Source organism: Aristolochia californica, unplaced genomic scaffold (assembly GCF_029961685.1).
Source record: "Aristolochia californica isolate CCGP_79_NKW_82.1479 unplaced genomic scaffold, dmAriCali1.0.hap1 SCAF_3, whole genome shotgun sequence".
Taxonomy (NCBI): Eukaryota; Viridiplantae; Streptophyta; class Magnoliopsida; order Piperales; family Aristolochiaceae; genus Aristolochia; species Aristolochia californica.
Genome location: NW_027181992.1, coordinates 1,323,690 through 1,350,329, shown reverse-complemented (window position 1 = coordinate 1,350,329; position 26,640 = coordinate 1,323,690). Strand labels below are relative to the sequence as shown.

The 26,640-nt window shown below is 40.2% G+C and overlaps 6 protein-coding genes and 1 non-coding gene across 7 annotated transcripts; 4 read left to right on the top strand and 3 right to left on the bottom strand.

Annotated features, from left to right (window-relative positions):
• Nucleotides 1–3,337: 3,337 nt before the first annotated feature.
• Nucleotides 3,338–3,805, bottom strand: LOC137958550 (uncharacterized). The gene has a single exon (XM_068805611.1). It carries the CDS (start codon nucleotides 3,803–3,805, stop codon nucleotides 3,338–3,340), a length of 468 nt encoding a protein of 155 aa, XP_068661712.1.
• A 1,972-nt stretch (nucleotides 3,806–5,777) lies between these two features.
• Nucleotides 5,778–9,258, bottom strand: LOC137960086 (probable calcium-binding protein CML48). The gene is made up of 5 exons (XM_068807559.1): nucleotides 8,625–9,258; nucleotides 7,423–7,469; nucleotides 6,487–6,662; nucleotides 6,343–6,361; nucleotides 5,778–6,088 (listed from the first exon to the last, which is right to left on the bottom strand). Exons 1-5 carry the CDS (start codon nucleotides 9,001–9,003, stop codon nucleotides 5,984–5,986), a joined length of 726 nt encoding a protein of 241 aa, XP_068663660.1. The 5' UTR covers nucleotides 9,004–9,258; the 3' UTR covers nucleotides 5,778–5,983.
• A 1,221-nt stretch (nucleotides 9,259–10,479) lies between these two features.
• On the top strand, nucleotides 10,480–16,108 carry LOC137960234 (uncharacterized). Its single transcript, XM_068807792.1, has 12 exons — nucleotides 10,480–10,806; nucleotides 11,665–11,729; nucleotides 13,065–13,137; nucleotides 13,330–13,348; nucleotides 13,479–13,598; nucleotides 14,169–14,238; nucleotides 14,582–14,625; nucleotides 14,873–14,914; nucleotides 15,121–15,180; nucleotides 15,340–15,407; nucleotides 15,660–15,717; nucleotides 15,807–16,108. Exons 1-12 carry the CDS (start codon nucleotides 10,511–10,513, stop codon nucleotides 15,903–15,905), a joined length of 1,014 nt encoding a protein of 337 aa, XP_068663893.1. The 5' UTR covers nucleotides 10,480–10,510; the 3' UTR covers nucleotides 15,906–16,108.
• A 468-nt stretch (nucleotides 16,109–16,576) lies between these two features.
• LOC137958549 (alpha carbonic anhydrase 1, chloroplastic-like) lies at nucleotides 16,577–18,075 on the top strand. The gene is made up of 6 exons (XM_068805610.1): nucleotides 16,577–16,658; nucleotides 16,833–17,038; nucleotides 17,140–17,246; nucleotides 17,347–17,449; nucleotides 17,545–17,727; nucleotides 17,830–18,075. Exons 1-6 carry the CDS (start codon nucleotides 16,577–16,579, stop codon nucleotides 17,950–17,952), a joined length of 804 nt encoding a protein of 267 aa, XP_068661711.1. The 3' UTR covers nucleotides 17,953–18,075.
• Nucleotides 18,076–21,550: 3,475 nt separating this feature from the next.
• LOC137959774 (uncharacterized) lies at nucleotides 21,551–23,532 on the bottom strand. The gene has a single exon (XM_068807123.1). It carries the CDS (start codon nucleotides 23,396–23,398, stop codon nucleotides 22,427–22,429), a length of 972 nt encoding a protein of 323 aa, XP_068663224.1. The 5' UTR covers nucleotides 23,399–23,532; the 3' UTR covers nucleotides 21,551–22,426.
• Nucleotides 23,533–23,862: 330 nt separating this feature from the next.
• LOC137958548 (transcription repressor OFP14-like) lies at nucleotides 23,863–26,222 on the top strand. Its single transcript, XM_068805608.1, has 3 exons — nucleotides 23,863–23,868; nucleotides 25,307–25,378; nucleotides 25,617–26,222. The coding sequence occupies exons 1-3, from the start codon at nucleotides 23,863–23,865 to the stop codon at nucleotides 26,220–26,222; spliced, it is 684 nt and encodes a 227-aa protein (XP_068661709.1).
• Nucleotides 24,458–24,530, top strand: TRNAA-CGC (transfer RNA alanine (anticodon CGC)). The gene has a single exon. It is a non-coding gene; the product is annotated as a tRNA-Ala (tRNA).
• Nucleotides 26,223–26,640: the final 418 nt, after the last annotated feature.

The window sequence follows — 26,640 nt, the reverse complement described above, 5'->3', positions numbered from 1 at the left end:
TTCATGATTAGGGTGCTTGCTAATGCCTTATCTGAAGTGACAAATTGAACATCAATGGCTTTCGGCAAGTCTTTGACATTTTCATACTGCTCAACGGAACCACGAATACCAGCAGCAATTTTAGTCTTAATGAACATTACACTGAGGCGATTAGATCGCTCCCATCGTTCATAAAGTGTAATTGCAGCTGCAGTGCTGGTATCAGTAATTACGGGTGGTTCGTCTTTCCTAATAGCATAATCTATGTCCATCCACCCAAAATGAAGAAGTATTCTCTCTTTCCAGACCTTATAGTTATCTCCCTTAAGATCAGGGATATCACAACGAAAATCAGAGAAATGTGCAGGTTGTATAACTGCATAAAAGTACAAATTACATGCTGATGTTAAAATTGAGGCCTGAATAAAATATCATGCTTTACCAATGTAAATCATGCTTAAAAATCAAATCAACTGACATAAAAACATTGCCTGTGGGCTAAATGTTTTTAATTCAAATAGATTCAAGATTCTTTATGAGTAAACTTGATGATAAAACTATCAAATTATTTATGAATAATTTGATATTTTATCCTAATTAATATACTCAAATATAATAAAAATTCCTGTAGGATAAAATTTATTATATTAAGTATAATTAATTACAATTAATTTCTAATTGTTCTTTATGATAAAACTATCAAATTATTTATGAATTCATAATCCTTGTGGGTAAATTATGAATAACTTGATACTTTATCCTAACTAATAAACTCAAATATAATAAAAATTCCTGTGGGATAAAATTTATTATATCAAGTAAAATTAGTTACAATTAATGTCTAATATTCTTTATGTGATCCTAATCATAATATATAATTTTTATTAAGTTAAAGATGTTGTGGCTACTCTCTAATTAATAAAACTTACATGAATCACTAGACATTAAATCTCATTAATATATGAGAATAGCATGAATTGCATAATTGTAACTTACACTAACATGTTATCATTATGCACCAAATATGCTCATAAGATATGCATAATTGAAAACTATAATATTATGCATAACTTTAATTTCATGCATTTACATATAAGCAAAAAAATGCATAACTGTAAGAGGAAATAAATTTATAATTTCCTATATGTTGAACAGCAGACGGCCGGTGGCCTAATGGTCACTGGCGCACATAAATATGCGACCGCACGGGTTCGAATCCCGCCGGCGCAAATACATTTTATGCACTGAGTCGGCTCGGCCCAGGAATGGCGAGCCAACTCAACTCGTCCGAGTCAACTCGATTTTTTTTTCTTCGAGTCAACCCGACCTGAGTCGTGGTTGCCGAGTAGGAACGGCGAGTCGAAGAAAACTCGTCCCGAGCCAACTCGATGGTATTTACAAAAATACCTTATAAATTTAATCAACATGATTCTGCGCGCTGGAGGTCGTCTTCAACCTCCAGCTGCGCGCAGAAAAATTTTTGCCCAGCGTCCCGCCGGCGTACTTTCAAGTCATCGACGCCGGAAAATAGTTCGGAATTGTTTCCGGCGTCGTCGCTGCGTCTCCGACGCTCTCAGGCGTCACCAGAGAGCCGCCGACAGTCCCGCACAGAGAGCGAACAAAGACTGTCGGCACCAGTATTTATACAATGTCGACGCCGGCAAACAGTGAGGAATGGTTGCCGGAGTCGGTGCTGCGTCGTTCTCCGACGCTTTTCGCCGATGCAAGAGCCGCGCCTCCCACAAACGGGAAGCGCACAGAATTTGTTTTTAAAAAACAAAAACAGAAACAGAGACCGAACAGAGTCTCTCGAAATCAAAACGCTGGATCAGAGGTCTGCTCTGATACCAACTGTAAGTCTTAAACATGAATTTCTAATACAATATGAAATTCATTATAAATTAAACGTAAGATAAATCATATCTCCGTCCATACGCTTCAAATTCCTTCGCTTCTGTTTTCTCGGTGCTTCCGATCTCTTGGCACTCAACGGCGATGACACTGAACTGAAGGGGAATGAGAGTGACGAGACAGGGGACCGTAAAAACATATCTTAACCGAAAACCAACCTCCCATCAAGGTTCATGGTTTCGTGTTACCGAGGGAGTTGCAACTGCCAAAAGTTTGAGACCACGTAATGAAAAAACCGTTTCTCATAAAAACGGTTTACACATTCAACTAATTTCTCAGGATTACTATTATAGATGGAAGCTTTTCAAAATCGAGTGTCATGCTTGTGGAGGATATCACGACTCCATCATAGGCATAACGACATGGAGGATATCTTGATTCCATCAAAGGAGTAACAAAAAGTTGTCATTGATGTCCGAAGACCAATTACTTGCATAAGAGGCAGAAGCCTAGCAAATTGCATACTCACCATTATTCGTGGTGAATAAAAATATTTTAATAAAATCTTCACATAGTATCAGAGCAGGAACTCATATATGGGCTTTCACCAAAATTATCCACATGTAGAGCCACAAAAGAGAGCCTACACGTGAGGGAGAGTATTAAGGAGTAATCCCATATGGATTACTAAGTACAAAGATCTTGAATTTATTATTTGGGAAGAAGACTTCTTAGGATGGTTAGTCATTTTGGGATGATCTTCACTATGCCTTATAATGAAGGCGAAGCCAAGTATTTTGCTACTTTAATGTTCTTGCCAAATATGATATTTTTCAAACTGTTGAGCATCTTTTCAGCAGGGATTTAGTGGTACAAATTGGACTGGTTCAATCCAATTGTGACAAATACCTAAAGCATAAAAGTTTGAACTTTTTGAATGAGTTCCAATTCAGTAACTTTCCCGGTTGCACTTTTGTTGGGTATCAATAGAAATTGGAAAGAAAAACTGAAAAAGGAGGAATCTGATTAGACGGCCACTATGAGAGTCAACAACTGAAAGGTTTAAGGGATTGTGCTCTTATCTTTCTTTAATTGAGTGTATTATATACGATCTGATATCAAAATATAATCTTGATTCAAGTGATAAAAGAAAAACAAAGACGTGTCCCCACCTAGATCTTATGGATCTTCTCTGCCATCAATTACCAAATGGGCTTCCACCAAACCACCACTTTTGTTTACTTTCTTCATCTTCTTCAAGAAAATTCGATTCAGTCACCCCCCCGGACCAACCAACTTCTATTACAATCGTGAACTCACCTCCATAGATGGTAGAGAAATTCTCCTGGTTTCATTGATTGAAACGTGGGTACTTTCATGCTTTCTCTTACTGTCATGAAAAAGGGAAAAAGAAAAGTATAACCAGTATGATATGCGTTTGGATAAAGAGTAAAAAAGCTTATTTCTATGTTCATGCTCTCGAACTCAAAGAGGAACAAAAAAGTTTTTAGCTTAAATCCCTTCCTTCAGGTATGCTTTCCAAGACAGGTCTCCACAATCCAAATTTTTCACTACTGTCAGCTTCATTATCAGCATCCTTCATGCATGGTTTACTTTGAAGGCCAGTTATCAACTCCTCGCCCTTTATCCCTCCTTCAGCCAGCATCTCCCTCAGCTCTTTCTTGGTCATGACCAGTTTGATCCTCAGTGTAGGACTTGATCTATCAGTCACCTTCCACTCAACCTTGCTCTTCTGCATCAGCCGGCCTGGAGGGAGAAGATAATAGGGGGTTCCGCTTTGCATCTTCGTCGATGGCTGCAGATGCCGGGAGACCGGTAGCTCGTCGCTGACGGCGTGCCCTTCGAACTCAGCCAATAGCTCATGGATTTGCATGGGTGGCTTGTACTCGATGATCTTTCCATCCATCTTCATGACCTTTATCATCTTGTCTCGGTGAACCAGGCAGTTGCCCATGTTGGTATCTGAAAGAATTAAAGAAGATCACGTCTTGTGTAGTGCAAAAACGGAAGGGAGGAAAAAAGGGGGAGTGAAAAGAGAAGGAATGTGTCTGTATTTATAGGGGAATGACACACAAAAGATTAAAATATCCAAAGAAAGCAAACCGAAGATGGCAACAAAACCCGTGTCTTTCTTCCCCTGGGACAATATCCGACAAACTCGAACCGCCTTGTCAAGGAATCACGTCGTGAAATAAACGTTACCGGGGGCAAAGATGCATAGTGGATTGGCTGCAATGCTCCATTTTCTCAGTGGTCTAAAGTGGGTTTGAGCAGGACCACAAAAAGGCTCACTTCGTGGTCACAGAAGGTGCCGCCCATCCTAGAAACTTCCCTACTACTGCTTGTGAATAACAGGATTTTGCCCCGCTTATAAACAGTTTCGTCTCTGTATTTAAACCTTCGTTTTGTTTGCTTTAACAAGCAATCTACCATCCACACTTCTGGAGGCTAAACTCGAAGAGGATACGAAGGGGTGAATGCAGATATTTTTGTCTGGTTCAAGAAGATGATCATCAAGATAAGGGTCCAGTGGCATGGTGGTAAATGATCAGTGAACCATGAAGAGTGGCGTAGAACAGAGGTCAGGGAAAGGTGGGACACGGGAGGGCAAGAGCATGATTCATGGAGGATATTGGCAAGAGAAGGTTTTAGTGGAATTGAAGCTGTTTTCAACACGCATGCTGCTTAATGGATTTCTTATGCCGTATACACTACACATTCGATGACCATTTTCTCCGTTTCTCCATTTCCTCATTTCTAGCTGGATATGACCAGAAAAAAATTTCAAAGCTTTTCACATACAGTTGCGTTGGTTTCACTCAGGACTGGTTTTCAGAAGTTGAGAGAGAGTAATTATAATTTTAATCAGCTTGGTTCAGCTTTAATGCAGCATCTGTTAATTAAGTTTTTTTTTTTTATTCAGCTGCTTTTCAGTATGAGATGGAATTAGAACAAATAAACAACAGCAACTCTTCTATCCTAAAATCTGTTTCGGGGACTTGTAGAATCTATTCGCTTCATTCTTTACCCAATTATCTCTTCTGTCTTATGAAAGTTGGTTAAACTAATCACTTTTTCCTGTTATGTGGGTCCGAACTGAACCCACTGACGTTCTTTTCAGGATGAAGGGAGGTTTGCTCCATGATCACAGAGAGAGAAAAAGCAGTGGCTTTCCGTCCACATTTCACATGCAAAGCCCATCGAAGAGATTCTTTTCTCATTTCATTCTGTTCTACTGGCTAAAAATTTCAAAGTTACAGAGTTGAAAACGTAACCAAGTAGTACGACTCCATGGACGACGACGTTCTCAGGCGATTGACGTGTGTCCTCTTATGATGGGGCGGCACCGCCAGCGGCGGAGACCGGCCGCTCCCCCATATTTTTCCCACCGACGACTGCCCACGGCGGTGACCGGTCCCTCCGGATTTTTCTCACCGTTGACTTCGGGAGATTGCACAGACAGATGGGTACGAATTTGAAACAAATGAGTTTCCATCCAACACCAGCTTCAATCCATGGGCTTCACTCATTTATCTGAATTATTTTGTGCTTGTTCTAATTTGACTCGATCACTGGAAGACTCTTATACATGTACGTTGTCCTTAATATATTTTAGCAAATCATAAACGCTTACGTTGAAATAAATTTTAATTTAATTATCAATTTAATTTCATGATTAATTTTTTTTGTAGTTTTTAATATAAGTTAGAGCTTGAATTCGATTCTAATTTTAGGGTTGAACTTCAAGCATTCAGATCAAGCTCGAACATATACAATTTTAGCTTAGCTCCGCGCAATGCCACCCCTACTTCCAGCAAGACCTAACTACTGTAAGAACCCGTTACAAGCGATCAAATACTATAGTATCACCAAGCATTGAGGCTGAATACAAGGATTATATTCTCACTGCAGTAAGACCCAACTGCTATTGATCACACACACAAATAGCTAATTTTCACATCAAGAAGCTGAATGTTTTCATACTAAGTTGATGTTGCAGAGCAACTAGTCACTTCTTTCATGTATTCAGAGTATTGCTACATCTTCTTCCATTCATAAAAATTTAAAAAAAGAAAAAGAAAAAAAAAGAAGCAATGAAAGAATCAAGTATGATACTTCTAACTACAGGAGGCTAAGCCACGAGGAACGGAATAATCATCGACATGAATGAGTCATAGGTAAGTGTTGCTGAACCAGTGTAGCGAGGATCTTTTTGTTTGAACTTTTCAGTTAACCCCTGCAGGAAATACAATAAAGCAAAAACAATGTGAACAGAGAAATTTTATGAAATTTTTTTAAGGTGCTTCAAACAGGTTGATGATCTTTAAAAGAATTAATAAATAGATTTGGAAACAGAAAAAATGAAGAAAGTAAAAAAGGGAAAAGAAAAAGAATCAAGGGCACAGTTCAGCGTGCTCTGGTTCACAAAATAGAATCAAACCAGCAACCTTTCCACAAGATTCTCTAGATGGTAAGAAATCGAGCACTCACCTTCACTATCACTCCACACCTACAACAACATTAAACATGAAGTCAGAGCCATTCAAGATTCTTTGAAAAAAAAATTCCTCAACAATTAGACAATTAAGAAATAGCCAATGCTAATGTGACTGTTAAGAAGAACAAAGATATTACTCGACAAAGTCATCGAAATCAAGTGCACCCCTGCGGCCACTGCCATCGTCATACTTTGATATCAGCACCTGAAGAACTGAAGGTGGAATCATATACCCAAGACTGTACAAGGCATCCCTCAATTCAAACGAGTCTATTTTCCCACTCCTATCTCTGTCAAATCTCTCAAAAGTTGCCTGAAATTTTAAGTTTATGTCAGAAGAGAATTTGGATCTCAACAGCAATATTTCCATCACATGGAAGAATGTTTTCAAAATGCCTTTAGACTCAAATGTTAACGTGTGTAACTATAGATAGGTGCTGTCATGATGAACTCCTAACTAAAACCAACTAAAATCCAAAGCTTAAATATTTTTATCTATATAAGGATCAATCACTTTGCATTTACCCATTAGCAAAAATGCAAAAAGATGAAGTTTTGCCAATACAAAAATTCATGTTGGTTGTTATGTCTTAAAATCAGTTTGACAGAAGTTAAAATGATTGCATTGAGGAGCTTCTCAGAGCAGCAAGGTTTGCAAATGTTAGGAAACTGTAAGAATGTGATTTTCAATCTGACATACTAAAATCCCAATGGTACTGCTAAATATCTCAGGAAAGTAACATCTTTTATGGTCATGGCAAATATTTGGGATGAAAAGCTGAGCAAGAAGGAGTTCGTTTCCAAACCAAACCATCCCCCTCCCCCATAAATTACATCCACAAAGATTACAAACATCAAATGAAATTACAAAAATAAATTCAACATGTCTGATAAAAAAGAGAAATGTAAATTGAGCATGTCTGATAACTTGGTGAGATACTATTGCTTTTTGTGAATAAACTCAGATCTAACATGACTATCTCCTTTCCACAATGCAAATTACAGATGAAACTAAAAGAATGCAAGCCTTTTCCAAACAGAGCAGCATGAAAGATCCAAATACGAGTACATACACGCCATTGTCCCAAAGAATTCCACAGCGCGACAAACTCGGTGGGCCCTGGTAATAAAGGTAAATATCAGTACTTTGAAACTTGAATGAATCAAAGACAATAAACCCTGACAGAAATCAACTGCTTTTATCACTACTGCAGCACCAATTTTTTAATTTTCAAGGTTTCAATCAATAACTAATAATTGTTATGACTGCATTACCAACAAGGAAGTGCAGCTCTAAACTGGAAAGTCGCAAAAAAAGACACAAGCCTACATCATAAATTTAACTAAGACCAAATGACAAAAGTAAAATCATAAAGATGACCGCGCACATGGCAGGCATCCTAATGCTTGCCCCAGGAAATTGCAAGAACTGTGTCAATGTTCACACCCACATACTAAGGACATTGCAGGTGCTGTATTTCAGACATCGGCAATTTTGGCCTTAGCCCATACCAGCAAGAGCAAAGCCAAGAAGCAACCTTAATTTTGAGGGAGGGGGTTTGGAGTGAGGAAGGAGAGAGGAAAAGAATAGGAGAAACAACCTTATTCCGATCAATTATTTATATCAATGGTCACTGAGTCACTGTTTTCAAGAATTTCTTGGTGAGAGCAGTCAGGAAGGAATGGGCAAACAAATGGCCTCCACCAGGGTAAAACTCAGGATCAGTAGTTAGTATTTGCCCTTCTGAAGCATTTGGATTTAAAAAACAATTAAAATTTCACAGAAACACAACCTTTAGTAGTTTGTGATTCAGAGATTGAACCTAGTTCTCCCAGATAAAAGGTTTTAAGTTGCTTATGAAGCTTCTAATCCGTAGAAAGCCTAAAAAAAGTATAGTCAAGTCATCGAGAAATACACAAGAAGTTGCACAAATTTTGATGGAAAATCATGCCAGGACCTTCTGGTCACCTATACCATGTATTACTCGGTGTATTAACCTCTGGATAAGTTAAAAGGCCAACTAAAGGAATCCTTTCCATGGTTGATTGGATTCTTAAGCATAAATTTGCTGTGCAGATAAATTTCATAGTACAGATCATTTCCACATTAGAACCTCAGACAATTAACTCATTTTCGTCCATAGCCGACAGGACGACTTACAGGAAGAAAATCAGCACAACATTTTAACAGGAGGCTATTGGAAATTCGGAGCTCATAATTAGAGATGAAAAACTGAAATTTTCACCGGAAACAAGAAAGAAAAGATCGTCTCACCTATTTTGGAAGAAGAATCATTAGGATTCTTAAAAAGAAACATAAGCAGCCGAATTGTCCGCAAACTGAATTTCTGATAACCAGACGACAGAGCAGCCTGCAACTCCATCTCATCAATGAACCCACTCCGATCCTTGTCGACCATCTGGAAGCTCCTTACAATCTCAGGATGCGTTCCCGGAGGAAAATACGCACCTTGGGTGGGAAAGGAAGAATTACCATAAGACGCAGAGGGTTCATAACCATAACTATTTGGTGGATGCAGATAGCTCTGTCCCTGAGAAGACGGCCGTTGCTGCTGCCCCTGCTGCGAGTAGTCTGGTAAAGGAGGGGCAGATGGTGAGTAGTTATGAGATGGGTATCTGTTAAACGAAGCCATGAACGGATATTCCGACAAAAACTATACAAGGCCGTGCAGAAGAAATAAGAGTTCAAGCGGCAAAGGAAAAGAACCCCAAAAAAGCAAACACAATTCAAACGAGGATAGGGGGAGTATTCGGGAATCGGGAATCAGGAATCAGGAAATTCTGTGAATCGACGAATGCGTAAGAAAAATAGAGAGGCAACCAAGGGGAAGGAGATACAAATGGTTACGTTTTGAAGCAATCGCTCAAGAGGGCAGACACGAGGTCATTCCACGTCAGAGAGAGACGTCAGGATAGTAACTACGCGGTGGGGGAACCTTCACTGCACAGCACTGGCGCCACCTGATTTGAATGAATGGACCTTCGCATGGCTCAATCTTCTCAGAAAAAAAATAATTAAAACGAAATCCTATAAACATTGTTCACCAAGAACAATCTGGTGAAAAATGGGATGTTAAGCTTATAAATTTGCATTGCCATTTCTTATTCGTAGTAGTTAGATGATAAATTTTACGTAGTTTTTTTAAGTTGAGTTGTAAATGATATTGCTTGTAGATAATTTTAATCTTGAAAATTGTTATTCCAAATGATTTGTCATCTGTGTTCTAGTTGTCTTATTCGTAGGATTCGACAGAATACTGTGGGTGTCTTCATAGTTGTTGTTACTTTGTTGATCAAATGATTCAGATCAATCTCCGTATATTGATTACAGTAAAAATTGTCTTATATGTTTTTGTAATTTTGAGAGCTCCAAAAGGACTCAGATTTGTAGAGCCGCTTTTCAGCATCATAAGAATGGTTGCTCCTGATTATGTTTCATGCAAGGCGCGACTAAAATAACTCACGGATTTAAAACGATCTTCGTATAGTATTTTCGCAGAAAAAAACATCTTTTTATTTTTTCTTATGAGCCTCCAATACTTCACAGTTTTTGGTGGTTTTATATTTCGCCTAGTTCCTGTTCAGAGTTTTCTCACTTGATTCAAGAGAGCAAATTGTTGCTTGAATGTTGAAGGCAACTCGAATACAAAAAAATGTTTATTGATAATGAGACTACAGCAGTAGCAACCCATGTTACAAATAAATAAATAGTGTTTTTTGTTTGTTTACTAGGGAAAATGTACAGTTTGTCTAAATGCTTTGAAGCTTTAGATGATACGAATCACAGAAATAATCGTGTTCTGTTCAGAGGAATCTAAGCACCGGATTATGGAGTTTATCCGAACGATGATGACTTGGAGCTTCCTCATCCATGAACAAGAATCGCTTACCGATTTCGGATTCCAGAAGAAAGGAACAGAGGCAACTGCATGATTGTTTTTTCGTGGTCACTGATTGGACTTGTATGAGAAAAGCCATCCATGGCGGGACCCAAAACTGGTGGCTAGCAGTTAACAATAGCACGGCCTACGTAGAAACGTTTGACACGTCATATAGCTATAAAAATGGTCAGTTTCGCGCCAGTAGAACCTCCGAAAAAGCCACTCGTTCCTCTTAGTCGTTTATCTTCCCCGGGCAGCAATGGTCGGCGTTCTAACTCTCCGGCCGTCTCCGATTTTTCGGCCAAATGTGATGCCCGTGCAGTCTGGGCGGCGAGTTTCGTTAAGGGTGATTGCGGGGCAGCAAGAAACTCCGTCGTCTTCGTCTTCTGTGAGTGTAAAAGAGGAGGAGAAATCAGGGGGAGTTTTCTCTCCTCCTCCCAATTTCAAGCCTCCGGAGCCAAAACCCTTTTCTGTGCGGCCTGACCAGGGTTTCGAAGTCTTGACGGCTTCTTTCCCTTTGCTGTTTCGTTTCGGTACTGGAGTTTTCGTTCAAGGGTATGGAATTTTCTCTCTTTCCAGCTTCATTGGGTAGGGTGCAGTTTCTGTTATTGGATTTTTCATTTGTTTTTTTTGTTTTTTGTTTTTTTCAATGGTTGGATTTTGCTTCCGTGATTGTCCGTGTTTATGCTAAGCCCTGTTAGCCGATCGTAATTTAGTAACTCAGAACGGGTTGCTCTCAGAGATCTCCGCAGTAGAGGAAGTAGAAGGAAGTAGTTTACCTTCAATTACAAAATACAAAAGGCACTTCTAGTTGGTTAGTGCCTATGCAGAAAGGTAATTCAGCTAGATAATGTTAATCTCAGGGAAAACAACTGAACTTGACATACTGATATAGAAAAGAGAAAGTAGAAATACATGTAATAGATATGGTTTGAGTAGAAACTCTTCTTCAAAACTACATATGATTAAATAGACAAAAAAGACATTTTAGAGAAACTCATGTCACTCAAGTGAAGAGTAGGAGATAATGGTGGTTGGTGGTAAAAGAAAAAAGTGGGATGCTGTATTTCCACGGTTGTATTTCATAGTCAAATGAACCTGGTAATCATAAGAAAGTGGATTTTTTAGCTAAACTTATTTACAGGAATTTGGAATAGGTTGCCCATCCCTAGTTTGACCTCATTTATATGCAAAGTGTTGAAGGATCATCCATCCACCTTTAAAAAAAAAGGAAATAGAAACTAGAAAAATTTAGAGCACAAAAAGCATGGAATGGAAAAACTTAAATTAGATTGTGAAATGATAGAAGAGTAATAAAATGAGAAAATTCTCTTGTTAAAATATTTTGCATTTGTAGTACATTGAGCAGGAAAATACCCTGATAATTCTTGTCTTTGGATTTTGCTTTGCCAGATATTCATATTCTTTCGTGTCTGAGGACGAGATTCCTCCTGGAAAGTATGCTCTAAAGGTTTCAGGTGATGACTGAACTATATCTTTTGGCCATTTTATATACCATCTTATTCATTAAATTTATTGCAATCAACTTTGTTATGGATGAACTAAACAATACTTGATTGGGGCTCCTGATGGAGAAAGAGTACAATGCTAGGAGAACAAGGAAAAAACAGTAGAAAGAAAAAAAGAGGCACCCCCATAGAAGGGCCAAGGGAGCTCAAAGTGCAAGAGTGTCTCCTACCTCCTTCCTAACGAGTCCGCAATGCTATTGGCACTTTTAGGGATGTGCCTCAAGGAAACATTCATATCTTTACAAAAATCTTCAATTTCATTAAAATACATTAAAAAGTAACCTGGAGGGTCCTTTTTCCCTCTAATCCAACTAATGATAGTCGAGTCCCCTTCTACAACTTGATTTATAGTAATTGATTGAGAAGGTTGTCAAATGGTGTTATTTGTTTTGACTAAGATAATACTGTTGCAATAAGAAAGTTAAAAGAGACGAGTTTGTGAAAAAACATGGTGTATCTTCCCACCATAACTGAGTTATACTGCTACATTTAAGAAAACTAAAGCCAACCAGCTCTTGTAAGTGGGAGATCTCTCCCCCTTGTAGCAGGATTTCCTCATTTATAATCCTTTATTTTTGAATAAACAATATACAACATATAAAAGACAAAACCAAATCCAGAAAATTAGATCAAATTACGTGGTCTTTATGTGGGAAAACCTTTCCTTACAGGTCAAATGCAAATTTTGAGTTTACATGACTTGAGCACAACAACTCATAGAGTCAAATTATTACTTCCCTCCATGTGAAACATGAGTCTAAGAAAATGTGGATTAGCTCTTTTTATTTAGCAATCTTCTAAATCAGGGAGTTCAGACAAAAAGAAAAAATCGTTTTCTGATCATCACTGTTGGTGCCTTTAGTAAAATTTTAATTCGTTGCTGTGGATGTTTTGTCAAAAATTTAGATTTTTAAACCAAGGGATGAGGGATTAAGTGGAGTGGAATATCCAGTATATGTTTTTGATTCATGACTTTGTTTTCCAAAGGACCCTTTGTTGATGTTAACACCCTATGGTTTCATTAGTATTATTTTTTACAGCTCAGCTGCTTGTGCCTATCATTCTTTGTCTCTTTTTTCTTGATTTAAACAGTGGTGTCCATTTTAAGAAAGTTTTAATTTGTTGAATTTTGGAGCTAAATTTACATTGGTAGCTTTTTAATTTCCATCATAGTTCAAGTTGGGTACCACTCATTGTCAATTAGGATTTCTTAAATCATCAAACATTTATATCTCAAGGTGAGATTTTGTTTGATTTGTACCTTTATTCATTGCATATGAGCAGATCGAAAGGTAAAGGAGACCTCAAAAATAGGTCCTCGCCCTGAGAAGCCTATTGAGATTTATGAATATGAAAGGTACTTCCGTTCACTTTCTTCAAATTGCCATGGGCCTCTGACTGATCTCCTTGAACTATGAGCAGCTATAATCATAGTTGAGAAATCTTTTTGTTATTTTACTTTTAGTTTGTCACCATCTGTGAAGATATAAGACTGAATGTTATGTCTCTTGACTGGAATGCATTGATTTGGTGGATATTGGATCCTCAGCTGTCCATTCTGTAGAAAGGTAGCATAGCCTTCAGGTGCACTTCATTTTGTTATGAAATTTTCATACTCATCCTTTTCCTAATCTTCTTTGCCATTCTATTTCACTGGTTATCCATCTGTTGTAGACTGACATATTTAATAACTTGCAGGTCAGGGAAATTGTCAGCATTTTAGATCTCGATGTGCTCTTTTATCCGTGTCCAAGAAATGGTCCAAACTTCCGATCCAAGGTTTCTGAAATGGGAGGAAAACAGCAATTCCCTTACATGGTCTGATAAGTGTTTCTGATGCGTTTAAATTGTTTCTATAGTGTAACTTTAGAACGTTAGTTACTACTGTGATAACTGTAGTTTCCACTATATAATTCTCCTCATCTTCTCTCACCCTGCTGGCAAATGCAACTCAGCAGAAGCTGAAATTAGGGCCTTGCTGCAAGGAATTAACTACTCTCAAAATTTCTCTTCTCTCCTTGTGCTTGAAGGTGACTCTGCAATTGTCATTAGCTGGATGCAGCCCTCCTTATTTTTGAAGAAATCATTGATTATTGCATTCCACTACATTTTCTCTGTTACCATACCCTTAGATCTGTTAAGAGCATTCCTGATTGCATAGCTAGACAGTGTTTCCTGTCAACATGTTGTTGTGGGTAGCTCCTTTTCCCTTGTATAATGGAGACTTCAGTTTTTGCATCTCCCTCCCCTTTGTATTGCCTTTTCTTAAAGCAAAGTGATCCACAATTTCAAATAAGAAAAACTTTAGTAGCATTTGCCTTCTTCTGTATGACTTTGTTTCTACTTTTACAGTGGGAACTAAAAGGTTTGCAATTTATTGGCGTGTAGGTGGACCCAAATACAGGTGTGGCCATGTATGAATCAGATGACATTATCAAGTATTTAGCAGAAAAATATGGTATGCGGTTGTTGTCCTGTTCCATAAGATAATGAATTTTCCTTACATATCTGTAGTCATGATATTCTGAAGTTACCAATGTAAATCAAGATGCTACTGTGGAGAGTCATTGTGTCAAAAATGGATGTGGAAAGAAAATTGCATAGTGGAATAGGAGAACTTTATCGGGATTATTTTGCTTCTCATCCATCACCATTTGTATTTCCTGATCATGATGTTTCTTCTGTGCAACTTGCTTTTGTTTGAGGATGATTTTTCTTATCTTCATTTGTTATCTTGGGCTGTTTAAACTACTCCTTTCTGACGTGAGGTGTAATTTGTTTTTCCTGCTCCAATTTTATAGGTGATGGAACTGTTCCATTGATGTTATCACTTGGACTACTAACTGTAAGTATTCTATTCATAAGATAAATGTCTGGTTCGATCATCCTTAATCTTAGAAGCTATAGTCTGTTTGGTTTTATTTTTTGTAACTCTGGAGGAGCAAAGTGTTCTGGGTTGACTCATTTAAGTCAATTGGGTTATAAGGGACCTATGCGATTTTCATCAACTTACATTAGCTTTCAGTCCTGGCGAGCTTCAAACTGTTGTATGATTTCTGTTTTGCTAAGTTAATCCTGTGGTCTTGCTGCAGACTTTAACTGCAGGATTGGGATTAATTGGTCGCTTAGGGAAGGTAAGAAATTTTGTCCATGAGACCTAACAATTTATGCTTCACACTGTTCTTTTCCACATTTTTTTGTAACTGCCCTCAAAATGCGTCATATTTCAGTCGGCCTTTTTTCGTCCTCAGGAAATAATATATTTACATTGGATCCCTTTGGTCCGAAGTCCAAAAGGTTTCTTAACAGACTCACAATCATCTCTTATTTGTTACTTCAGGGTGGTTCCTATGTTCCCTCAAGACTTCCTCCCAAGCCCCTTGAGTTTTGGGCTTATGAGGTTAGTGATTAGGTATCCGGAGTTCATCCATTATGTAGATTCTCACAACTTTTAATGATCGTATAAAATACTCCGTTTTCTGTGCTGCAAATTTTGTTAGAAGAAACTGGCTGTTTTTTTGGTTGATAGCTGATGCAAAACATATCTCTGCTCTTTCAGGGCTCCCCCTTCTGTAAACTTGTACGCGAAGTTCTAGTTGAATTGGAGCTTCCACACGTACTTCGCAGGTACCTTATATTTTATTGGAGCTTTACAGTCTTTTGACTACATTTTGTTAATCTGTATACGATATTTTATATGCACATTTAAAATTTAGACATGATTTTTGACTTCCTCTAGAGTGTTTAACAGACCCTTCTTTCTCCTCTTGTACCCCTTGTAAATTCCTTCACTTCTTGGTAATGAATTGCTTAAAATCTATTTTTATACTCTCTCCTTTTTCCTTTTGTCTACTGCACTAATTAAAGACTGTATTGTAGTTGTGCTCGTGGTAGCTCAAAACGACAAATTCTGTATGACAGAGAAGGACACTTTCAGGTTTTCTTTAATCTCAATCACCTACACTGTCCCTTCCACTAAAAGAGTTGCTTGTGATTTTAAACTGTTATTTTGAATTTACTGAACAGGCACCTTATTTGGAAGACCCCAACACAGGAATAAAAATGTTTGAGAGTGCAGATATTATCAAATATCTGAAAGCAACGTACTTACTTCCAGCAGCTTAGATTTCCCAAGTTTTCGAGTTACACTCGTTGGGCTACCTGTATGCAGCTTGTAATTTTTCTTGAATGTTTCTGTTGCAGCAGCCATGGAAAATGGAACTTCACCATGTTGTAAACATGTTTGTGTGCATCAGATTAGCCATGGAAAATGGAACTTCACCTTAACTTATTGGTACTATATTGAGGATGTTGATTTTACCTGCTTACCCAATTTCCTGTTTATAACTATCGAAAAGAATGAGATGTTGATTTTCTGTTTATAATTCGAAAGAATGGGAACGCAACAAAGAATCTTTTTCGATTAAGCATTCAGGTAATTACCTGATTATCCGTTCCTTGCCTTGGTTTCTACCTTGGACATAAAAGACAACAAAAGAACGAAGAATCTGAACCACCAGGCTTCTCGAGGCATTCGGCTCTCCTTTTCAACTCCTGTCCGATTTCAGTTTCAAATCCTTTGATCTCGTCAATACCGAACTCTTGTCCTCGAACAGAAGTAACAGAAAAGTTATAAATAGCAGAAACCGGTTTGATCGGTTTCGAGCAAAGCTCTCAACGACACCCAAAGTTAGCATGCAACGTCCCAACATTTACCGGGGGTGTTCTTGCTCTTAAAGATACAGGCCAGGCGTTTCCTTCCTCTTCAGCTAGGGAATAAGACCGAGAAGGGAACCATGGCAATGCGGGATGGCAGAGTTGTTCTCGTCGGAATCGTTTCCTTCCTGCTTGTGGGTGCTGCAAACGCTCATATTATCTGTAAGAAACCAATTCAAGCTTTGCCTTCCTTTTGATCCATCTAGTTGATGTTTACTAAAACTGAAGCATCTTTCACTACTGCTCCTCTTACGGATTGGTCACATTTTATGATTTCTTTTTTGGGTTGTTTGAGATCAATAATCAGATTGTTTTTATACTTTCTGTGTGTTGCAGCTGATGATGTTTCATTTACTTATTCGGGCATGACGGGACCCGCCAACTGGGGGGATTTGAGCCCGGATTTTGCTGTTTGCTCCGGTGGAAAGCAGCAGTCCCCTATAGATATTAGGAAGGAAGATGCTTCATCAAAAAACCAATCCTTGGATAAAGATTACCAGGATGCAAATGCTACTTTGGTCAACAATGGCTTCAACATTGGGGTTTGTCTCTTCATCTCTCACATTTTTACAACCAGGAATAGGCTTCACCATAATGTTGTTATTTCCCCAAGGAATTATTGTCCTGAAGTGGCTTTGTGCAGGTAAAAATGGAGAGCTACGCAGGGGCACTTAACCTCAATGGCAAGAACTACACACTGCAACAACTTCACTGGCATTCTCCCGCTGAACACACCATCAATGGCGTCCGGTGATTTTTCCCTTTTTCTTTTTTTTTTTCGCTGGGAAAAAAGTGTTGACAAATTAATTAAGAATTCATCAAATGGTAATTCATAGCAATATAATGACAGACACCCAGCAGAGCTCCACTTGCTTCACCGCAGCGACGATGGTGAAATTTCCGTTGTGGCAATCCTCTACAAGTTGGGGGACGCCGACCCTTTCCTCAATCAGGTATCTTTTCTTCTTCTTCTTCTTCTCCAGTCTTTCAAGTATTCCTCCGGCCGGAACTCCTGTTAGAAACGGAATGGAAATGGTTTCTGCAACAGATGATGGATCAGTTGGCCGACTTGGACAAGGAAGTGTGCAAAGGAGACGAAGAGGCTCATATTCCACTGGGTATTCTCAAGAACAAACAACTCCAGAAAGAAACCCGCAAGTACTACAGATATATGGGTTCCCTTACAACTCCACCATGCCAAGAGGATGTCACCTGGAGCATCCTCGGCAAGGTATCTCATCTCTTCTCTTGAACCCCACGATTAACCTTTGGTGTCTTCTGGGTCATTTTTTCTCAGTTTTTTATTCGTATTTTTCACTCATCTCTCACTCAGGTCAGAGAGATGTCCCTGGCGCAGCTGAATGCACTGAGAGCTCCATTGGATTCAGGCTACACTAAGAACGCAAGGCCTCTTCAGGACTTGAACGATCGAAAGGTGGAGCTACACCAGTGCTGAATGAACATTGCATGAATCCAATCTTATTTCTTGTTTTTCAACATTGAAGAAGAGAAAATGCATTGTACCCAATTCGATTAGTATTGTAAATGAAGATAATAAAAGACACCAAAAGAGAGCAAATTGGAGGCTGTAAAAACTGTTGAACTTCTCAACATGTTGAGCACCTTAAGGTGATATTTATACATAAGGAAATAACTCCATTTGATTTCCAGGAAGATGAGATTTATCAAATTCTCATTCTATCCACGATAACCTTTTCATTACTTCCGATCACAAACATGACCTGGTCTAGCAGAAACTTTTGTGATGAAAGAAATCTTTCAACTTGCAGAGCACCTCCTTAAAATAAATGACTCCAATGTTCGCAAGCAACGCCTAATCCACTGCATTTATTTTCTACAACAAAACGGCAATATCGACTTCGGAAAATAGGACAAGAATCGTAAATGGAAATGACTCACACCTGCTCAAAATTCCCATATCATCTTTTACAGTAATGCAAAGAGCTCTGAGCACTCTGTCGATATTGAGGCCATTTTTGGTACTTGTTAAACTTGAAGTGAGCATCTTATCAAATTACATCAAGTACTTACTGTGCGTCGCTCTCCCTCCTGCTTTCTGCCACTAAATATGAGTCGTCTCAGCCAAGTCACTCTCTTCAAGGCGGAAACTCGACCTTGGGTCTGAATTGGAGGCAAAAAACTTCCTCCTTTAAAGTTCATCTGTTAAGTACTTAGTCAATATTACCCAAAAAATCGCCATGTTAGGAACGGAAGACATAAGTACTTAACCCAAGACCATAACATCACACCCTACCTTCGCGAGTTGACGACACTGGCCCGACCGCAATAATACCTAGACACAACCTACCAATATTTTAATCTAGCCTTTACGCCCGTGCAACGACACTAGCCCGACCCAGGGCTTATCACAAAGACCTATTAGTATTTTAATCTGGCATTTGCACGTCCTGAGATTCAAACTCGCAATGTGGGAGCCCGCTCTGATACAAAATGTTAAGCACCTAGACAATACTACCCAAAAGACTGGCCTGTTAGGAGCGGAAGACATAGGTACTTAACCCAAGACCATAACATCATCCGTGACAGCGTATTTGCTATCGAAAGACCTCACGAAGTGTAGAAGATGAGGAAAAGAGAATCGATTGCCATCTCTTCATCTTCTACACGAAGAAGAAACTCTTGTAGTAACTTTTGCCTTTGCAGACTGGGTAAATGACATGTAGTTGGGTGCACCTGGAGGCGAAATTTGATGCCAATCTTCAGATACTTGAATTTTGTTTGGATTTTGACATTTGGGTTTTGTTTTTAATGATGATGAAGGTGATCGATGGAGAGACGAGTGAGGAAATTCAAGAGCTTTCAATAGGGGTTCTCTTGTTTAATTCTGTTTTTACTGACAATAAATAAAAACTCAAGTTGCCGATGGCCATGCATGGTTGCTTAAGAATGAATTCAAAACTGTTGTTGCTTGGCCCGAACATCTAAAAAAAGGATATATCAATTATAATAGAAAATTTGACCAAATCGTGTAAATTGAAGTACCTATTTGGAGAAGTAATAAGTATTTACTTTCCATTTCTCAAAGTCACTTTTTATCATAATCTTTGCAGTAGTTTTGAAGTATTCTAATGTCTTTTTGCTGACAAGTGATTAACGTGATCCTTTTTAGTTATTGGATAAGTTCTCATTGTATTTATCCCATGTTGTAAATGTGTGCTTCAGTTCATCCTCTAATATGATTCAGTTTAATATCTAATATGGTATCAGAGCAAATCAATCTTCTGCATTTGCCATCCTTCAAATTTTTTTTTTCTTCTACCTCTCCGCCTGTCACTCCCTCTATGTAACGCCCGTCCAACAATTCAAGTTGAACTACTAGTAGTAACCACCAACTGCCATTTACCTCTACTACACCGATCACTTTCTTCTTTTACAACTACGCTTTCTATTCCCTTTCTCCCAAATTCACCATCCTCAAAAAAAAAAAAAACAAAAAACTTGTACCCTATGCAACGGGACTTTGCCCCACAACTACGCATCACTACTCCCTGAACCCTGGCCCTGAACCTCCAGGCCGTCGATCACAACACCATCTCCATTGTTAGCTCCGTCGACCACCACATCCACAACTTCCATCGGATTTCGTTAGTGTCACACCCAATTTTCACATCATCTCAATTGTCCCACCTCCCCCCTACACCCACACACACACCACATTTTTGTTGTCACCTTCATTGTCACTGTCCGCCAATGCTTCTGTCACTCCGTCTGCCATCATCTCGTTGTATTTTGACTCTCACGTCGCAAGACATCGTTGCGCCTCCTTCCCGAGTATGCCACTTTCATTCCCTCCAACTCTGTTTTGACCTTCACCGTTGTTGCCTGCCACTATCATCAACTTTTCCCTAATTGCGTCGTCTCGGGAAACCAAACCTAAGTCCAGGCAGGGAATTTTCCCTTGCCCCCTACCCCTGACACCCCTGTCCCGCACATGGATGAATTCACATGTGGAAGAAAAAAAACCTCACTGCAAATCCTTTCCTCCCTAGTTAGACGATGCGCTCTCTTTGATTCCTTCCACCCTAGCCCCTATTAGTGCCGTTGCTCTTCCCCAGACGATGCGCTCTTTCCGATTCCTTCTGCCCTAGCCGCTACTAATTGTCGTTGCTCTTCCTGGACAATGCACTATCCGATTGTCTGCCCCAACCGCTACCAGTAGCAAGTGTCAAGTTTATATTTTCAGTCGTTAAGAGACAAGATTGTCCTCTCTAAAAGTGGCCTATCTTTAAGGGGCATAATAAGGGATTAATATAAAAATTATCAATCTCATTGTATTCATCTTTTTTATTGTAAATTATATAAATATTATATTTAATCAATTGTAAAGGTACGTACACGTAGTCAAGTGGCTTCAAGTAATAGTGGACAAATCATGACAAGAAATTTATATATTTCATAAGTACTACTCAAAGCAGCAATGTTGTTCCCTTAGACCGGTTAAAGGCTCTCCCCTGAATCCGAAGAAGAGAGTCACTTGTGTTCTCCTGAACCAATGCCTGCAATCTCACGATCGCCGTCAGTGACTTGAATGCTCTCCTGGCCAGACACCCACTGTAATGCCGATAAAGGAACTCTTCGTGGAGAGGAAAGAGCCGCAGATGACCTTGTCATTCATCCGTCGATTAAAAACACACCAACTTTACGATCTAAAGAAGTTGAAACGATGAAAGAGGCAGCAATCTGACTTACCTTTGGTAGCTGTGATGGGAACGAAGAAGCTTCTTTCGAGGTAGAGAAGGTTTTCTTGAGGGCGGACAGCCATGAAAAAGCAAGTTATTTCTCCATCGAGACTGTTTGACAGTACAGAGAGAGAGAGAGAGAGAGACAGAGAAGAGGGTTTTGATTGGTTGTTTGGTTCACCTGATTAGCTCCTAGAGGGAGTACAGATGAGAGAAAATAAATCTTGCTACTTGCGTCATTGTGACATCATATTAGTTCAACTGTTGATTTTTGTTGTTGAATTGGACCCGACTGTTTAACTGTTTAACTTAATTATTTACACAAATGTTGTGGGAACCGTGCAATTAGTGAATGATAAGGATCGGTGTTCCTTGGCAGTCTGGGAAGTAAACAAGATAAGGCAGACATAGGTGGACATGATTTGGCATGGATTACACGTCAGTGTTGGAGAAGATGAGAGTTTCTGAGTATGAACGTCAACAGATGAGGAAAACTTTGTTTTCTTCTCCCATCATCATCAATGTTGCCCTGCCTAGAAGGGATTGCATATGAAACAGGAGAACTGGGCCACAGGAAAGGATTCTTCGACCTTACTCCTTGGCGTTACGCGAACATTTCAAAGTGTAGATACAGCAATCTGGGGAAAGCCCAACCAAAAAAGTAGATTTAAGTAACGGCCCCCTTGTATTCCTTTGATTCTTTGAGGCAAAAGACTTCTAATGGCTTCCGTCCGAAGAAACTCAAATCGGAATGTCTGGATCTGTTCTTGCTATCTGGATTTTGTCCGACTTCGTTGATTGGAATCCAGAAATCCGAATGTAATTCCCGCCTTCTCTAGGTTTAAAATTGAATCCATGGGCAAGCAAATTGCAAAGACAGCAATTTGAAGTTTGAAGTTCGCAGTTTTGATTGCTAGCAGTTGCACGCTTCCAGAAGAACATGACCTAGTAGGCCTCCCTTCCCACTTTCTTATTCGAATATATACAGAGGACCCGCCGTACGACGCCATTTCCCGTTCTAAAGTTTTTCTGTCAGCAACTCCGATGTTTCAAAGTTCAAACCACTCAGATATTTACAACAATCTCTCTCGCGCGCGGACTCCTAAATCCTATCCTGCAATGGATACTACACAACGAAAGGAAAGAAAAAAAATAAAATCAAAGTAGACCTTTCAAATTCCAATGCACCGATCAAGAAAAGAGCCAAACTCAGAGAGTTGCGGGACCCACAGAGTGCAAATCCCTCTGACAGTGGATGACATCCGGCGGTACCGCCGTACGACGCCGCCACACCTCCGCTGTCTTGAACGGCTCACGCTTAGTCGCCGCGCCTGCGTCCATCTCAAGCTCCACTTCGAGTCCGCCCCAAGACGCGGACCGCCTGCCAGACGAGAACCGTCTCAGGTCGCCGAGACTCGGCGGAGCCGATTGGCCCGTCGGTTTCGCCGCAAGCGCAATCTGAACTGCGTCGATAGCCGAGTTTTCTCCTAGGCCCGGGGGAAAACCTGTAGGTAAAGACGTCCCATCGGACGCGACGGAACGTTCTTGCTGATGGCCGCAGAATCGCAGCATCGATCGAAGACTTCTCCATAAGCTCTGCTTTTTCTCCTTCTTCGCCGCTTTTGTTTCGTCCTTGCCGCTGTCGTCGCGTCTTTTGCTCCGGCGCAGTCGTTTGTCCCTTTTCGAACGTACGCGACCAATGCACGAGACCTTCGGTGAGGACGGTTCGGTCAACGGCGGATCCGCTGCCTGTTTTCCGCCCTGCTTGGGAAAGAACCTAATACTCGGCGGGCGGCAACTCTGACGAAACGTCCGCCGCAGTTGCCCGGAGTCCGGCAACTTTGGAAGACCGAGGATCTGCGCCTTGCTTTTCACAGAGATGCGCTGAGAACTCGAGTTAGAAGAATTCGGATTCAAATTCGAACCATGACTCGGACCGGAATTGGCATTCCCCCTCGTGGACTGCTTCCGCTCGTAGAACGCGTTCCTGTCAAACCACTCGATCACGTCCTCCTTCGGAAGCCGGAAAGACTCCGCGGGGAAATCCGGAGGCGTCACCGGTACATCAGGCTTCTCCGCCGCAAGATGCGAGTCGATAAGCGTCTCGCAGACGACTTTCCCGTCACCGCCGACGCAGCTGCCACCGCTGCGGATTAGCGTCTCCAGATCGACCGGTGGCATCGAATTCAACGCTCTGCAGGCGGTGGAAATACAATCACAAATATCAAACTAGAGATAGAAAAACTGATAACTGAAAAGAGAAGGAAAGAAGTTAGTCCGGGAAATGGCAGAGTCAAGAAGCGATGATTTAAAGGTGGCGGTGGGGTGGAGCGGAAGAAAATGGAGATCTTGACTTTGACAGGGATATTTTTTTATTATTTCATTTAAAAAACTTTCCAACTCAAGCCGATGGTTTCTTTTAGACCGCCGACTTGCACTACCAAAATGACCCGGTCCAATATCTGACGATTTTATACTAACAAATTGGACCGAGCCGGACTGCCGGAGACTGCACCAAGTGATCAAGCAATAGGGAATGAAATACGAAGCCGAGGTAAAACTGCGACAGCTATCTTCGACTATAGCCAAGCCAGGTGGCAGCCCGGATTCGGATTTCTCGATTCCAGAAAGAGCCGAACGGAGCCATGCCGGTACGGGTACTTGAACACGTTCAAATGGCGGAGTCACTCGTGGGATGCTTAAGCTTCTAGAAGTTTTTCGAACTTTGACGTAACCAGCTCATCATAATCGAAGTAGCATGAATGGGCCGAAAGCAAACAAAAATATATAATAAAAAAATTATAAATTTAAGGAATCCAAAAATAAAAAAAATCTCGCCGACAGATTTTCCGGCATTAGTAGGGGGAAGGAAATAGGCGAGAGGTTAAGTATCCCATGTGTGGATGTCCCCGGACTCGGAGGTTCAATAGCCGTTTACAAAGGGTACTTTCGTCATTCCGAAATTGAAAATGCGAACCGAATCAACCACTCTGAGGTCATTGTTGATTAGGAGTAGTTTCACTCAGGCATAGTGTTTGGTGGGCACGGACGTGAGACATGAGACATGAGGGAGTATTCAATAATAAATGGGTTAGACGTGAAGTGTGGTGGCCCTTATAACCACCACTGGCACCAATAATATTGGTGGAGGAGTTGTTATGTCAGCAGTACCTTGTGATTAATTTACAATCTACTTATAAAACAATTTATTGTATTATGAGTCTTGAATTTGCATGTCGCGGGGGTGTAGCTCATATGGTAGAGCGCTCGCTTCGCATGCGAGAGGCACGGGGTTCGATTCCCCGCACCTCCAGGCATCTATAATTTTTTTTTTCTCGCAGGAGAGAAGGAGAAGGTTCAAACTGAAGACGGAAGAAGAGAGTATTTGTACCCACTTTTTACTGTCATAAATTAATCTCTTATCTGCTCTCTGTAATATAGAAACGCTTTGCTTGTTTATTCTCATCGTTGGACTAAACACTCTTAAACTATTAATAATCCTTACGGTTTCGGTGTCGATTCATGTTTTTCTTTTCTCCAGACTTTCTTGATGCAATTATCTGTATTTTTTTGTTCAAATTTCTTTGGATCCAATGCGGGAGTGGTTTGGAAACAAACAAGAGGGGGGGCATCTTCTTCACTGAAACCTGTGGGCTAGCTTTAGACTGCAGACTTGTCGTAGTAAAATTACAGAAAAAAACATCAGAAAATAGCAAGACTTGGTAAGTATGCATCGGAGTTTCAAATCTGTCCTGTGGGCAAAACAAATATAATCCCTAAACTGCCTAAACAGACGGACAAAACTAAGGATATTTTTGGTGCAAAGAAATCAGAGTTCTGTGGTTAGCAAACCAAATAAAAACAAAAGTACCTCCAATTCAGAGCATATTTTCTGGCTCACTGTCCTTTTTCAAATATCAACCATCTGCTATAAAAGGGAGCGATGATAGCATTGGAAAGCAGGATCATCTGGTGCATCCGAAGCAGCTCTTTAATTTGCACGGCTGTACGATTACGACTAGCTGTGAATAAGTTTTAAACTAAGTGGAGGCAATGGTAATCCTTATTTATTTCCTGTGTTATCTACAGGACGCTGATACAGGCCTGGAAGTCGCAAAGGGGAGTGAAGCAGGAGCCATGTCCAATACGATAGACGGTTTCGTTGACTACAAAGGGAACCCAGCGAACAAGATTGAGCATGGCGGGATTAGAACCACCATCTTCATTTTCGGGCTTTTTAATATCTTGGGCTTTTTACCAAAATAATCAATTTTAAAAAACAACGAATGAACTTATTTTGAAAAATACCGAATACATCTACTACCGCATTACTATTATAAAAAAATTTGAATAATTTTTTTTATTTTAAAAAATTACCTCTTACTTATCGGCGTGCAAGCACCCAAGAACTCCTTCCTTCGCCGACGATCGTGTTCAGAGAAAGGCCGACCAAGATGAAGCGGCTACGCTAAAGTATATCGATCAGTTTCTTATCGAGAATTTCAAGTCTCTGTATAAAGACTCCCGTCGCAAAGACGAAGACGAGAAGGGAGAAGAAGCTAGCAAGAATGTGGTCCTCTGCGAATCACCCACGTTCGTTAGAACACCGCCGAATCTACGCTCTTCCCATCGTTTCTTTGTCTCCACTTCCGACGACAACTCGCTATTCGACGGACCTCGGCCGAGCTCGGAAACAACAGACTGCACCTCCTCTACTGCCGGGGATGCCCGCCTCCCGGGCGACAACTTCGCCGCTCTGACGTACTCGCTGCGCCCCTACGATGACTTCAGGCGCTCTATGCAGGAGATGGTGGAGGCGGGACAGAGAGAGGGAGCCCAGCCACCCTTGGACTGGGACTTCATGGAGGAGATCCTCTTCTGCAACTTAAAACTGAACGAGAGGAGGGCACACAAGTACATCCTAGGAGCCTTCGTCGATTTGATCGTTAATTTCCGGGGGGAGGCAGACAGGAGGAAGAAGGCTCCGAGAGAGGGGGCGGCATAACGCCGACTAGTTGGAAGAGAGGTGAGGATACATGAATGGCGCCGCAACGAAAGCTAAAGCTAGAGAGGATAAACGGTAAGAGTTAATTTTTTTAATAATTTATTATTTTAAATATAAGGTAATAAAAAGTGTATTCATAAATTTGATTTAAAAAAAAAATAATTATTCAAATTTTTATAATTTAATGACGTAACAGAATGGCACATGTTAAAATAATGATGTGACAGTGTGTTTATCTACTCATACTATACTTGGTCTCGTTTTTATATCTGTGGGCTACCCCAAGTATCGGAACCGGGTTGTCTCCGGAAGTCCCCTAACTCGTATTGCCAGAGTCCTGGTTGCCGCATTCAAGAACAGAAATCTCAACCTCCCGGCGACTGAAGAAGAAATGTACCACGAAGAGAAGCGGGAGAAA

What these genes read in the sequence shown, in the direction of transcription:
- LOC137958550 (XM_068805611.1), bottom strand. Translation starts at nt 3,805, where the DNA reads ATGGGCAACTGCCTGGTTCACCGAGACAAGATGATAAAGGTCATGAAG.
- LOC137960086 (XM_068807559.1), bottom strand. Translation starts at nt 9,003, where the DNA reads ATGGCTTCGTTTAACAGATACCCATCTCATAACTACTCACCATCTGCC. An exon ending in TGATTCTTCTTCCAAAATAG is followed by an intron (nt 7,470 to 8,624) that starts GTGAGACGATCT and finishes CTTTATTACCAG; the next exon opens with GGCCCACCGAGTTTGTCGCG. An exon ending in ATTCTTTGGGACAATGGCGT is followed by an intron (nt 6,663 to 7,422) that starts GTATGTACTCGT and finishes TTAAAATTTCAG; the next exon opens with GCAACTTTTGAGAGATTTGA.
- LOC137960234 (XM_068807792.1), top strand. Translation starts at nt 10,511, where the DNA reads ATGGTCGGCGTTCTAACTCTCCGGCCGTCTCCGATTTTTCGGCCAAAT. An exon ending in TAATTGGTCGCTTAGGGAAG is followed by an intron (nt 14,915 to 15,120) that starts GTAAGAAATTTT and finishes TTGTTACTTCAG; the next exon opens with GGTGGTTCCTATGTTCCCTC. An exon ending in CTTCCACACGTACTTCGCAG is followed by an intron (nt 15,408 to 15,659) that starts GTACCTTATATT and finishes ACTGTATTGTAG; the next exon opens with TTGTGCTCGTGGTAGCTCAA.
- LOC137958549 (XM_068805610.1), top strand. Translation starts at nt 16,577, where the DNA reads ATGGCAATGCGGGATGGCAGAGTTGTTCTCGTCGGAATCGTTTCCTTC. An exon ending in CACACCATCAATGGCGTCCG is followed by an intron (nt 17,247 to 17,346) that starts GTGATTTTTCCC and finishes ATATAATGACAG; the next exon opens with ACACCCAGCAGAGCTCCACT. An exon ending in CCGACCCTTTCCTCAATCAG is followed by an intron (nt 17,450 to 17,544) that starts GTATCTTTTCTT and finishes TTTCTGCAACAG; the next exon opens with ATGATGGATCAGTTGGCCGA.
- LOC137959774 (XM_068807123.1), bottom strand. Translation starts at nt 23,398, where the DNA reads ATGCCACCGGTCGATCTGGAGACGCTAATCCGCAGCGGTGGCAGCTGC.
- LOC137958548 (XM_068805608.1), top strand. An exon ending in CCAATACGATAGACGGTTTC is followed by an intron (nt 25,379 to 25,616) that starts GTTGACTACAAA and finishes TCGGCGTGCAAG; the next exon opens with CACCCAAGAACTCCTTCCTT.